Source organism: Gobio gobio (genome assembly GCF_949357685.1).
Source record: "Gobio gobio genome assembly, chromosome: 1".
NCBI lineage: Eukaryota > Metazoa > Chordata > Actinopteri > Cypriniformes > Gobionidae > Gobio > Gobio gobio.
The window spans coordinates 63,185,654-63,199,667 of record NC_137097.1 but is presented as its reverse complement, the minus strand read 5'-3'; the positions used below and the strand labels follow the sequence as shown (position 1 = coordinate 63,199,667).

Genomic DNA, 14,014 nt, shown 5'->3' with positions numbered 1-14,014 from the left:
ACACCTGATGTACTCGTTACATCATCAGAAGAATGGCATCTACGCTAATGTTAGTCTCTCTGTTTTATCCCGAGGTTTACTGCAGTCAGCCGGATCCGGGCCGTATTCAGATCAGATGGTGGACCTGCGCCCAGACATGACCAACGCATGACCCTGTAGTGTCTGCAGAGACCGTGTAAATTAGACGCCCCCTGGAATTGCCTCGTCGACACGGCATCCTCAATAAACCCGTCTCCGGCGGGATGACTCCGATCGTTTGAATATTCCTATTTAATAATTGTTAAATCGATATGTCATCCTCAATAAACCCGTCTCTGGCGTGTTGCCTCCGATCTTTCGAATATTGCACTTTAATAATTGTTTCATCAACACATCATTCTCAATAAACCCATCTCCGGCGTGATGACTCAGATATTTTGAATATTGCACTTTAATAATTGTTTAATCAATACGGCATCCTCAATAAACCCGTCTCCGGCGTGATAACTCCGATATTTCGATTATTCCTATTTAATAATTATTTAATCGACACATCATTCTCAATAAACTCGTCTCCGGCGTGTTGCCTTCGATCTTTCGAATATTCCGATCTATTATGACCTCTGACCTGTAAAGTTGCCAGAATAATAATCATATGCTGTTTGTTAATTGGCCAGAGGAGAACTGGCACCCCGACTGAGCCTGGTTTCTCCCAAGGTTTATTTTTCTCCATTAGGTCACCTGACGGGGTTTTGGTTTCCTTGCCGCTGTTGCCTCTGGCTTGGCTTGCTCAGTTGGGGACACTAAATTTTTCAACTAAATATCCAAATAAATCTAATTATTAAACTAAATTGACCATATAAACTAAATTACTGATCTAATTACTGATCTAATGCCCACATTGTCACTGTATGATAATTGAAATGAACTGATGACATCAGCGTTTTTCTGTTGCATTATTTTCCTGTTTAACACTGTGAAGCTGCTTTGAAACAATCTGCATTGTTAAAAGCGCTATATAAATAAAGTTGACTTGACTATTATTGAACAAGATAAAACAAAGGTTGGGGAGTTGCTATTATGCAGTGGTAGTTGACTACATTTGTGAGATTTACTGGCATACATTGCCAGAGAGTGGCGATTTTGATTTCAGGGTCAAAAAAAGAAAGAATTTAAAAGCCATATCCATGGATGAATCATTCACAACAATATCTATATCATGCATTTACAAAATAGATGAATTTGACACTTGACTTTCTAAACAAATGAAAATCCAAAGCAAGACGCATTCCCAATTTTGGTATACACTTTCAATAATAACATTTATTAAAAGAGTTTTTATAGATACATTCAGTGGGACGATAAGACTATATCATTTCACACAAGAATATGTGTAACAAAAGGCCATAAAACGAGTAGAATTGCACTTTTTTTTAAAAAAAAAAACGAAAAAATATAAATAAAGAAAAACATTCAAAGCGGCATTTATATCATACTGTAAACATCTAAATTTATATTCTTAAGGCCTTCCAAATAACAGCCCGTCACAGTCTTTGCTTTCTCCCAATAACAGCAGGACAGGGAAGAGAGGAATTACATTTGAAAGCAACCAAACATACCTCAGAGTATTTACACAATAATGTTACATCGATTAAGGAATGAATAATGTCCACAATCATGCATTCTTTGGTTATTATGGTTTAACAGTAAGACACATGACTTAAAGTTGTAGTAAGCGGTTTCTGAGACACTGTTGCTCTTTGTAATTGACACCCAAACAAGCACATCCCTACCCAAAAGAAACATGCCCCTCCCATTGCTCCGCCCCAAAATAATGGGAACACTATGCAACACAGGAAAACACCAACAGCTGGCGCATCAGACGGCTTGCGCAAATATGTATGGACCAGCTGTGATTCAATAACCTCAACAACTTGTGATGCAGCCTGGAATTAAACCACAACATGTTGTTCATCTGGCCCCCCGGCTGAGCCGGGTTTCTCCCAAGGATTTATTCCTCCATTTCAGTCAACAATGGAGTTTGGGTTCCTTGCCACTGTCACTTTTTGGCTCGCCTAGTTGGGGACACTTAAGATTCGGTAATATTTTTGACTTGACACTACACTGCAAAAAATGCTCTTCTTACTTCGTATTTTTGTCTTGTTTCTAGTCTAAATATCTAAAAAATCTTAAATCAAAATGAAGTTTTATCTGCCAAAGTGGTAAGAAAAATAATCTTGTTTCTGAATGAAATCTTGTTTCGGTCCCAAACAGAAATAAGATTATTTTTCTTACCCCATTGGCAGATAATTTAGCTAGTTTTAAGCAAAAACTCGCATCATTTTGATTCAAACTGATTTCAACTGAATAATGACTGTTCGCTATTGTCTTTTAGATCATATTTTCCTAACCGGACGTCGTCATACTCAGATTCTAGTCAGAATATGAGTCTGATACTGCTCCATTGGGCTGTGGATTATGGGGGCGTGTTTCAACCGAAACAGGAAAGAAAATAACTCTGCACTCAGTTGGATAGACCTACAACCAATCAGAGCAACGGAGCGACGCATAGTTGTCAACAGAACTCAACTGCACGCGCGCTGGAAGAAGTAGAAGGAGAAGATGAGTGTAAACGATCTTTGCCGGTGTTGTAAAAATTGTTTAAGGATACACGGAGATACTTACCAACACGATCATCATTTCTGAGAGAAATAGTAAAAGTGAATGCATATACGAACAAGTTCTCCGTTTAGGATGAGAACGAATTCAACCCAAGCGCTCTTTGGTGACGTGCATGATTACGTTACTGTTGAGCATCGTATAAAACCCAATTTGATTGGTCCGAACAGCTCTGGTTCGAGCATAGTTCCTCCACAACCAGTGTTGGGGAAAGTTACTTAGAAAAGTAATGCATTACAATATTGCGTTACTCCCTTAAAAAGTAACTAATTGAGTTAGTTACTTTTTAAGAAAAGTAATGTGTTACGTTTCTTTTTCTCACCTGGGCTGGGCTTGTTTTTGTTTTGTTTTTATAACAAAAAAAGTTATATTTTTGTAAAGACCTCTTCATACCAAAATTTAAATAATAAACCCCAGGCTGAGGTAAAAATACAAATTGACGCATGAACAGTCGAGGGCGCAGCTCTGCTGTGCTGCCATCCTGGATAACGGTAGAATAGGATGCAGGAGAAAAAAGTTTTACCAATAAAAACAAAAAAATCTAGTAATTTTCATCATCAAAGGTCAGCAGCAAGACATTGGTAAATTAAATATAAAGGTAGATTATGCTTAAAAATAGTTCTTTTATTTAACATTTAATTATTGGAGGTTTGCATAGTGCTCTGATTTTGCATTTGACTGATTTTATTCATTTTGAGGAGTACAGAATCTTTATTGTGCAAATGAGATAAATAAATGCTCACATTTATTCTAGAACTACAATAACCGTCATGTTTACACACAACGCCTCTGCACTTATTTTTCTCAACATGGGGACAGGAGAGCTGTCAGTCAAATTAATGTGAAAAAGTAACTCAGATATTTTGTTGTAAATTTGAAAAGTAATGCGCTTTGCTAGTTACTTGGAAAAAGTACTACTATTACGTAACTCAAGTTACTTGTAATGCGTTACCCCCAACACTGTCCACAACGCATCAAGTCCAGACCGAACTTCCCGACCTCAAATGTTGTGAGCGGGGCTAAGTTCGGCTGGCATCCATGCTAATATTTTCCAGTTTATCTGTATTGTATAAAGTGCTATATAAATAAAGGCGACTTGACCTCACAACAACAGCATATCCTGGTTCTGTGAAACAGCAAAACCAATGTTACTTTAGGTATGGAGCAGAAACAAAGCAACTTCTGCATCCGTTTCCAGGCCTTGCCGCTCTCTAACGTCTCTCCAGCACTGGAAAGCTTCTCCAATATTAACGCGGGTCCTAAAGCTCTTGCCTAATCGTAACCCTTCTTTTCCCAATTATATTATATCTGACCTTTTCCTCTTTTGGTTAGATCTCAGCCATGTCATGAGCGTCTACGCCCTCTATTGTTGATTGGTTACAAGAGTGTTGTGGTGATTGGTTCGATCCGCTTCGTTTTTTTCTCCTATTTACACAGCCGGGACTAATGTACACAACAGAACAATCAAATATTCACAAAATTGTTTGTTTGGGTGTTGATTTCTATTTCTCTCAGAAATCGCTTACTGCAACTTTAAAGAGCACTTTAGGACAGTGGTTCTGAACCAGGGGGCCTCAACAAACAAGATGACTTAAAATGAAGTAAAACGAGACAAAACAGGATATAACTCTTTTTAGTTATGACAAGTTGTCAAATATTTTATCGGGTGGAAATTGTGAGTGTGACGGGGGTGGTGGTGGTGGTGGTATTTTTTCTCTCGCATTTATGCAAAGCACTTAATTTTCCCTATCCATCTGTAATAAATGGCGGTATACTGCTATAGAGTAACAGTTTTACATCACTGTTCTCCTCTCTAATGACGAGCAGTTTTATGGGAGGTTTGCAAATTTGAGCGCTGACTCCAGCACAAACATTTTCTGAGGAAATAGAGGTATAGTATGTCGGTTTCCTAAAACAGAACTATTAAAAAAAAAAATCTAAAAATACGGCCCAATGACATGAACAGCCAAGTGTGGTCAGGCTCATAGTGAAGTGATGTGGTTTACAGGCTGTGAGAACAGCACATCGAGAGAAAGAGTAGGTCAGGTCAGCGATGGTTGAGCTGAGCGAGCTGCACAGACGGTTGCTGTCTGTATGTTCCCCGGATGTCCTCGAGAGACTCAACCAGGGATTTGAATGATGGACGCTGCCCAGGGTTGAAGTCCCAGCATTTCTCCATCAGTAAGTAAACCTGCGATAAGGATGAAGCTGTGAGCCACAGGCTGTCCAAATATACTTGTAAGAATATTCGTGCTTGGTTTCACACTACCTCATGAGGACAGTCTTTAGGGCACGGCAATCTCTCGTTTTTCTCCAGGAGGCTAATAAGTTTAACCACAGTCATTTGCCCATGGACCAATCCCATCATATCAAAGAATTTCTAAGGAAAACAAAGTCATATATATATCAGCTTAAGAGCAAACTTAAAGAGATAGTTCTTCTTCTGTGAAACACAAAATGAGAAGTTACGATGAATGTTTACACGGTTTTCTTTCCATCTGATGAAAGCATATGTTGCAAGTCCAATTTGTGGTCATGTTCACAGAATGAGATTTGAGCGTTATGGCTGAGGGCAAGATTTTCAGTGAATAATGACTTAAATTTTGGTCTGTTCTTTATGGAAAGCTATCATATGGCTTTAGAAGGAAATGTTTGTTATGACAATAAGAGTGAATAAATGTTTCTGGATGTTTAATGAAATAAAGGAAGCTGGTTCCTAAAAGGTGCATTGTTTTGCTGGCTGTTTGTTCCAAATGTATTGTTCTCTATACTGACCTCTATTGGCCTGGATGCATGAGGCTTGTTTAGTACCTGCCACCATAGATATCCATAATAAAGGCTAGATGTCTCGTCCGCGCTGCTGGCCAATGGAGGTCGGCGTCCACACCTGGCAGCCATCTTGTCACAGGCAGCCCGCTCACTCGTAACATTGTGTTGTAACGGTGCCTGTACTTTTTAAATAACCATAACTTGCTCAATTTTCTACCGATTTTCAAACTGTTTGGTTTATTATAAACGTCAGAGATGTAGTTATGACACTGCATAACTATGAAGAATTATTCGTAATTTGTTCAAGCATCCAGAATTATAGCCTCGTTAATAACGTTTGTAAGAAACCAAACCATTTGTAAATCCGTCAAGATTTCAGCGAGAAAAGATTATTTGTGTTCGTGCAGATCACTCGCCTTACATCAGGTGCCACAGAGCCCTGCCAGAAAGCTTGCCTGTGACAAGATGGCCGCCGGTGATGACGTTAGAGACTCCGCCGTAAGACATCTAGCCTTTATTATGTATATCTATGCCTGCCACTGCCTCACACCAGATCTGTTTGTTTATCATTGGTTAGGTTTTATTCCATTTTGGCTTTTTTTTTCCTGTCTCATACTAAAATTACTATGGGTTTACAGAGACAGCATTACACCTGTCTGCTGTGAGCGGTACAAGAATTCACACATGGACCATTCATAAGTCAGGGGAGATTTTTTTTTCCAAAGGAAAAAACTTTTATTCAGCAAGGATGCATTAAATTGATCAAATGTGACAGTTAAAACATCACTAGGGATGCACCGGTATGAACATTTTGGCTGATAAGATAATTCTTTATATTTGAAAGCCAATAACCGTTATATTGGCAGATAAATCTAAATCTAAATTTTTATATAATTTTTGAGAGCCTGATTACAAAAAGTCTCACCATTAAAAACCGTGTCCCATGCTCACAATTATAATGTTCTCATTATAATTGTATGTAGCTTATATTATGGTGGCCGAGAAGTGCAAAACAAATCACAATTCCGAAAACAAAATAACAAATCAGAAAACACAATGACAAATCTGAAAACAAAACAGCAAGTCAGAAAACACAGCGACAAGTCGGACAAAACGGAAAAGGTAGGTATATGTGGCGAATGGAATACTGACCGCTGATTGGACGAGACCTCTGTCAATCAAGACAAGCAGAACATAGGCTACAGCAGGCTGCGGCAGGAGTTGATTCGCGTGTGCATGTGTAAATATTAGTCTCTTTTTTTAAAGGCTAATTTAGTGTGATTAATTATGGGGAAAAAAACTTTCAAATTAAATATGCCTACCACTGTCTGGTTGAACCCGATCTGATAAGTGAGAGAGCAACCTGAGTTCGAGTCTCTCTTTTCCCGATCCCTTTCTTTTTCATAAACTCATCGCTTATCAGCTTGGAGAGGCATTTAATTTTAAATAAAAATAAAGTGTCTAACATATAGCCTACTTAATAGACCTACAATATAATAGACCTGGCTTCCTATTAAACATCGCATACATTTTAAAATCTTGCTAATTACTTACAAAGCACTAAATGGTTTAGCTCCCCAGTACTTGAGCGAGCTCCTAATACATTATACTCCATCACATCTACTGCGCTCTCAAAATTTGGCCAGTTAATAATACCTAGAATATCGAAATCAACGGCAGGCGGTCGATCCTTTTCCTATTTAGCACCTAAACTCTGGAATAAATCTACACTAAAAACACATCTCTTTACTATGGCAATCACATAAAAAACTTTTTCAATTAAATGATTTTTAGGCTGCATTAACTAGGTCAGCCGGAACCGGGAACACTTCCCATAACACCTGATGTACTCCTTACATCATCAGAAGAATGGCATCTACGCTAATGTTAGTCTCTCTGTTTTATCCCGAGGTTTACTGCAGTCAGCCGGATCCGGGCCGTATCCAGATCAGATGGTGGACCTGCGCCCAGACATGACCAACGCATGACCCTGTAGTGTCTGCAGAGACCGTGTCAATTAGACGCCCCCTGGAATTGCCTCATCGACACGGCATCCTCAATAAACCCGTCTCCGGCGTGATGACTCCGATCGTTTGAATATTCCTATTTAATAATTGTTTAATCAATATGTCATCCTCAATAAACCCGTCTCCGGCGTGATGACTCTAGAATGACTCCGGCATCTAGAATCTAGAATGACATAGAATAGCCTCTGCCTCTGCCAACTTTAAATCAAGAAAAGTTTCCATTGGCAAGGAAATGGAATTTACACGATGCATTTACACTGCATGCTATAAGAGTAATGTTTTGTTTTGTTTTATTGAGAATTGATATGTGAAATTATAAAGACGAAATTACAAAAACGTCCATAATTGATACTGTGACTATATCAACATGCAATATCGTTGACGAAAAAAGACGAGACGAAACGATCTTAGATCAAACGTAGGACAGTTTCTACGTGACATTTTATAAATGAGACCCCTGGAATGTTGGGGCATTATAACTGCTTTCTAATAGTGTTTTTGTTTGTTTTTTGCAAAGTGAGTGACATAATAATTTAAGCTTGCAGCTTTGCAGATCATAAAAAAACAATTATTATCATAGACTATATATCTCTAATATTTACACATGCACACGCGAATCAACTTCTCCTGCCGCAGCCTGCTGTAGCCTACGTTCTGCATGTCTTGATTGACAGATGTCTCGTCCAATCAGCAGTCAGTATTCCATTCGCCACATATACCTATCTTTTCCGTTTTGTCCGACTTGTCATTGTGTTTTCTGATTTGTTATTTTGTTTCCGGAACTGTCATTGTGTTTTCTAACTTGTTAATTTGCTTTTAGACTTTCCATTGCGTATATAATTTGTTGTTTTGTTTTTGAATTTGTTATTTTGTTTTCAGAATTGTGATTTTGTTTTGCACTTCTCAGCCACCGTATTATATGACAGACTTGCGCTGCACGTTGCACTTATTGCACCATATTTTCCTTTTTAAAGTCATTTTAATCATATTTCAAGCTATTCAAAACCATCATGGTGAACAGTGCACATCTGAAGTGTCTCAGCTGGAGGAAATCCATTATTTATTGGCTTTAATATATCGGCCAAATCAGGCTGTTAACAACAACATAAAAAAAATTATATATATCAGCCGATATGGGGGCCGACATACGGTGCATCCCTTTTTATAACAAAATAAATATATTGTATATTTTTAAAAAATGCAGTTTTTTTCTTTCTATTTATCAAATAATCCTGAAATCATGTATCATGGTTTCCACAAAGATATTAAGTAGCATGATAATGATAATAAGAAATGTTTCTTAAGCATCAAATCAACATTGATTTCTGAAGGATCATTTGATCCTTAAAACTGTAAGTAATGATGCTAAAAATTGATGGACAGGACTAATTTACATTTGAAAATATATTAAAATAGAAAAAAGTTATTTTAAAATGTAATATATATATTTTTTTACTATTTTTGATCAGATATATGCAGCCTTGGTGAGCAGAAGAGGCTTTATGCAAAAACGTAAAAATGCAACAAATGTCATAAAACCAAGACATACCGAAGGGGGGCTTTGGCGATGGTTGCAGTGGGTCAAAATCTCATAGAGGGTCACAGCAAAAGACCAAACATCAGAGGCAAAGGAAAACTTGCTCTCCTTCAGGCACTCTATGGCATACCTAAAAAGCCAAGAAATAAAATGTTTTGCTCTGCTCGGTTTGTTTTACGCTCAGAGAGTCATTTAATATTGCAAAGATAAACAAGTCCAGAGATAAACATCTTTTTTTCTTATTCAATTACTTTATTTTCTGTGGAATCATTCGATTATTGTGTCGATCGATATCAAAAATACTTATGGTTTCACTGTGTAACAACACATTATATCTAATGATGTCCATAAAACCATTAACAGACCATGTTTTATTGTTAAAAGGATTCTCCAGGATGTTATCACCATTAGAGAACATTATCCATCCCCTGAAGCCTCCAGCTATTACAGCTTACCAGAACACAGGACTGTCTCCATCCTCACGAACACGATAGTAGATCTCCCCTTCGGGAATGTACTTTGTCAAGCCAAAGTCACCAATCTTAACCACACCTTCATTCTCCACCAAAACATTCCGTGCAGCCAAATCCCGGTGAACGTACCGCTTGGAGTGCAGATACTCCATCCCCTACAGGTGCAGCAGTACAGATTGGAAAACATGGGACAAATTAGAAGAGTAAGGACTATTAGTTAGCCTGAGTGTGGCTTTAATGGATCCGAATTCCTCACCATACAGATCTGCTGTGCAAACAGGAGATTTTGAGCGATTCCAAACCGATGTTTAGGCAGGTACTCTCTGAGGCTTCCCAGTGGAAGATACTCCATGATTAATTGAACCACCTGTCCACCTAAAACACAATACCACATATAGTACACTACGAGTGAGAACATACAAAAGTTACGTTCAGATAATGCTTCCAAAATGATTAAATCGAACGTTCCCTAAAGGATTTGTTTACTTCAAAATGAAAATTCCCTGATATTTTACTCACCCCCATCTCATCCAAGATGTTCATGTCATTCTTTTTTCAGTCGAAAATAAATAAAAACATTTTTGAGGAAAACATTCCAGGATTTTTCTTCACATAATGGTTTTCAATTGCAACCAAAATGTTGAAGGTCCAAATCAATGCAGTTTCGAAGCGCTTCGAAGGGCTTCAGAAGCTCTGCGCGATCCCAGCTGAGGAATAGGGTCTTATCTAGCGAAACGATCGGTCATTCAATAAAAAAAAAAAAAAAAATTTTACTTTTTAACCTAAATTGCTCCTCTTGCCCTGCTCTGCAACGTGCGCAATCATGTCGAAAACATCACACTAGATGTAGGCAGAAGTACCGCCCCGTGTTTACAAAGCGCACATGCGAAGACTAATACAAACGGCCTATAGAGAAAAAAAAAAGGTAACATAACGATGTCGGACGATTTTGAAGTTGAAGATGAAGTGTGTTTTGGTAAAGGGAGTTTGTATTAGTCCTCGCACGGTCGCTTGGGGCGGTACTTCTGTCTACGGCTAGTGTGACGTTTTCGACGTGATTGCGCAATCACTAGCACGTCGCAGCGCAAGATGAGCAATTTAGGTTAAAACGTTTTTTTTGGCCCCACTTTATATTAGGTGGCCTTAAAGGGTTAGTTCACCCAAAAATGAAAATTCTGTCATTAATTACTTACCCTCATGTCGTTCGACATCCGTAACGGAGGTCTTACGGGTGTCGAACGACATGAGGGTAAGTAATTAATGACAGAATTTTCATTTTTGTGTGACCTAACCCTTTAAGTACTATGTACTTACATCAAAAAATAAGTACAATGTACTTACTGTGTTCAAATTGTATTGCAAAACACTTTTGCTGATATTGAGGTGGGATAAGGGTAGGGTTAGGGACAGATGTGGTGGTGTGGGTAAGTTTAAGGGTAGGGTTAGGGACAGATGTGGTGGTGTGGGTAAGTTTAAGGGTAGGGTTAGGTGTAAGGGTAGTGTCAACTGTGTAATTATGATTAGTTACATTATATAAATTATGAATTATGATCGACTCACTGATTCATAACGCTTCGAAGCTTCATGATGCCTTGTTTTGAAATCGTCATCACTATATAAGTCGTTATTTAGGGGTTTTTTGCGCACAAAAACTATTTTCGCCGATTCATAAAGTTATTGTAGAACCACTGTAGTGAGATGGACTTTGTAACGACGTCTTTAGTACCTTTTAACCCTTTAACTGTCACCGTCCCACAGGTGGGACGCCTGGTGCTCTTTTTTTGATCGCCTTTTTTTCATATCATATATTTAAGTAATTATCACAAATTAGGTATCATTTGAAAGCTTACAAACTCAAAATTCATCCTGTGAAAACCGTTTTGAAATCGGACATTGTGTTGCCATGGAAACGTTACTCTAAATTATTCTAGTGGGCTCCTCCCCTAGTGGGCGCTGTCATGTTTCATATTACAACAATTATTTTAACTACTTTATATTCAAAATCTTTTCCAATCTTGACAAAACGCATATTGTCGGAAAGGTCTGAGTCTCAAGGGTCCATATTTGGTGACTGTTTTGTGATGGAAGTAATATTTGGACAGAAATTTACAGGAAAATGCATCAAAACAACAATAAATGGAATTTGAATGACACCCGGTGGCTATTTTTGGTACAGCACCCTAAACAAAATCTCATGGGGACTTCAATTTTTGTGATATCAACTTCAAATTTGGAACACAAATTGGTTAGACATATGGCTTTGATTTTATAGTAATTTTAGAGTAAATGCTTTTTTGTAAAATATATATTTTATATGAAATAAAAAATATTTAGTACAGTATTTTTCATTTACAGTAAATTTAAACTTCCATAACTATTTCATACTTTCATATTTTGAATTGCTTTCACTTCAGCAATAATCTGCAGAACGTCGTCTTTAAAACGAGACCAAACTTTGGTCTATATTCCAAAGCATTCTTGAATTACAGCCCTTTAAGTTTGGATAGTACATTTTCATGTGTATTCTCAAAAAGGGGGGTGACAGTTAAGAGGTTTGGGTCTTGAGAGTGTAACGTGCCATTGTGCCAATGGAGGCCTTTCAGAGCCATCAGATTTCAACTAAAATATCTTCATTTCTGTTCCGAAGATGAACGGAGGTCTTACGGGTGTCGAACAACATGAGGGTAAGTAATTAATGACAGAATTTTCATTTTTGGGTGAACTAACCCTTTAAGCCTAGTAGTGAATGTTTTATGATCAGTAGTATAGCCAACCATGTCAATCCGCACAGTCACACAGAGCCAAAGCACAACCAAAACAATGTTTTTCTGCAAAATGCATGCAGTAGAGGGCCAAAAGTTACATAGTGTACTTTTAATGTTTTTTGTAATGTTCGCATAACCAAGAAAAAAAAAGGGTTTTACTGGACATTTTAAAATTAAAAACTGGGTGTTTTGAACGTTGAGAGAACATTCAGAAATAACATTTTAATAACTTAATGGGAACAATAGCAGTTTTGCTCACCCATTTCAGTACAGCACCCCTTGTATTTGACGATATTGTTGTGGTAAAGTGATTTGAGTATTCCGATCTCTTTCATCCAGGATTCGTGAAGGTTACTTCCACTCTCTTGTTTCAAGGCCTTCACTGCCACATATTCTCCCGTTCCATCATTGCTAGGGTCATAGACGTACAGCATCACCTTTCCAAAATGTCCCTGTAAGCAGGTCACACAGTAACATATGAAAATGACATATGATGGTAAGACCTGAACACAGTCTTGAGCAGAAACCGTAAACTGACCTCTCCCAGATCCCTGATCCTCTTTAGGTAACGTTTGTAAAAGATGCTGGGGTCTCTGTCCGGAAGTGACTCGCATTCGGATGAAATGTCTGGATCTTTTGAAGACGACAATAACATAACAATTTTAGAAGGTTTTTTTGAAAATGTAACATGGTATTATACTATGCAAATACTATGAAACATGCATATAGTAATCTTTCAGTACCATGGTATTACCTAGGGATGCATCAACATCTAAATTTTAGTCGATACCAATAAAGATATTTGTTATGGTGGATAACCAATATGATGGTCGACAATATAAATATAAATCAATATCATTTTTTAAAAACTAGAATAAATTTTTTCACGCTTCAAGACATGCTTTTATGATAGATCTCTTTAGTACTTTTGTAACATGGGATAGAAAAAAGTTACAATTATATAAAAAAGAAGATATTACCTTCTTCTCCAATATCACCTGATACTAATATAGATCATTTGAAAAATACTAATAATGTCCGGTAACAGTCCGATTCGCCAAAATGAAAATTCTTGGCTTAAACCAAAAATGTTGTAAACACTTGGTCGAAAACCAGAAATGCTCTTTTGTTAGGAATAACTACACAAATTCTATTAGTATTTTAATATATTTCTTACAGATTAAACTTTAGACTTATTCCTCTTTTAATTAACATTACTATAATAAAATCTAGGCTCTAAACTGTGCATAGATCTAATTTTATATACATATTATACAATTGTATGGATAACCGGTGTTGCTCAGTACAATGCTGACTTAAATTAAACAAAAAAATAAACAAAGATATTGATTTTTTTTTTATAAACACTACTTTGATTAACTGAGAAAAAATGTCTAGCAGTGACTTTAAAATATATCCCAATTTCTTTTCCCTAATAGAAGCACATTTCAACACCAAAACAGGGAAGTTTTGCATTTCCGAAGGACTGGCGACAGGTTCTTAGCTTCTCTATGTACTCAAATGAAAAAGGGTTTTTCATTTATTTGATGAGATGTTGCATTAAATAGCCTCGCAGCTTCTGTGCAAACACAGGAAAATGCTTGAAATTGCTTATTGAGGCACTAATAAGAGAGTGAATGCTTCTGGGTACATCTTTTGAACTACTAGGAAACATAAATGCTAACTGAATTTGCAATCACATGTCTTCCATTTGGACTTCCATAGTCTTGGGCGAGTTACTTTTCATCTTGCATTCCTAGTATTACCCAAAATGTAAATGTGCCA

General features: G+C 37.3%; 1 protein-coding gene across 1 annotated transcript in view; it reads right to left on the bottom strand.

Annotated features, from left to right (window-relative positions):
- Positions 1-1,284: 1,284 nt before the first annotated feature.
- tyk2 (tyrosine kinase 2) overlaps positions 1,285-14,014 on the bottom strand; it is a 37,512-nt gene continuing 24,782 nt past the window's right edge. The window contains exons 18-24 of the mRNA XM_079840518.1: positions 12,768-12,862; positions 12,489-12,681; positions 9,721-9,839; positions 9,447-9,619; positions 9,004-9,121; positions 4,928-5,038; positions 1,285-4,849 (exon numbers count right to left, since the gene is read on the bottom strand). Of these exons, the coding sequence (XP_079696644.1) occupies positions 4,706-4,849; positions 4,928-5,038; positions 9,004-9,121; positions 9,447-9,619; positions 9,721-9,839; positions 12,489-12,681; positions 12,768-12,862 (953 nt within the window). The 3' untranslated portion in view covers positions 1,285-4,705. The remainder of the gene's footprint in view (positions 4,850-4,927; positions 5,039-9,003; positions 9,122-9,446; positions 9,620-9,720; positions 9,840-12,488; positions 12,682-12,767; positions 12,863-14,014) is intronic.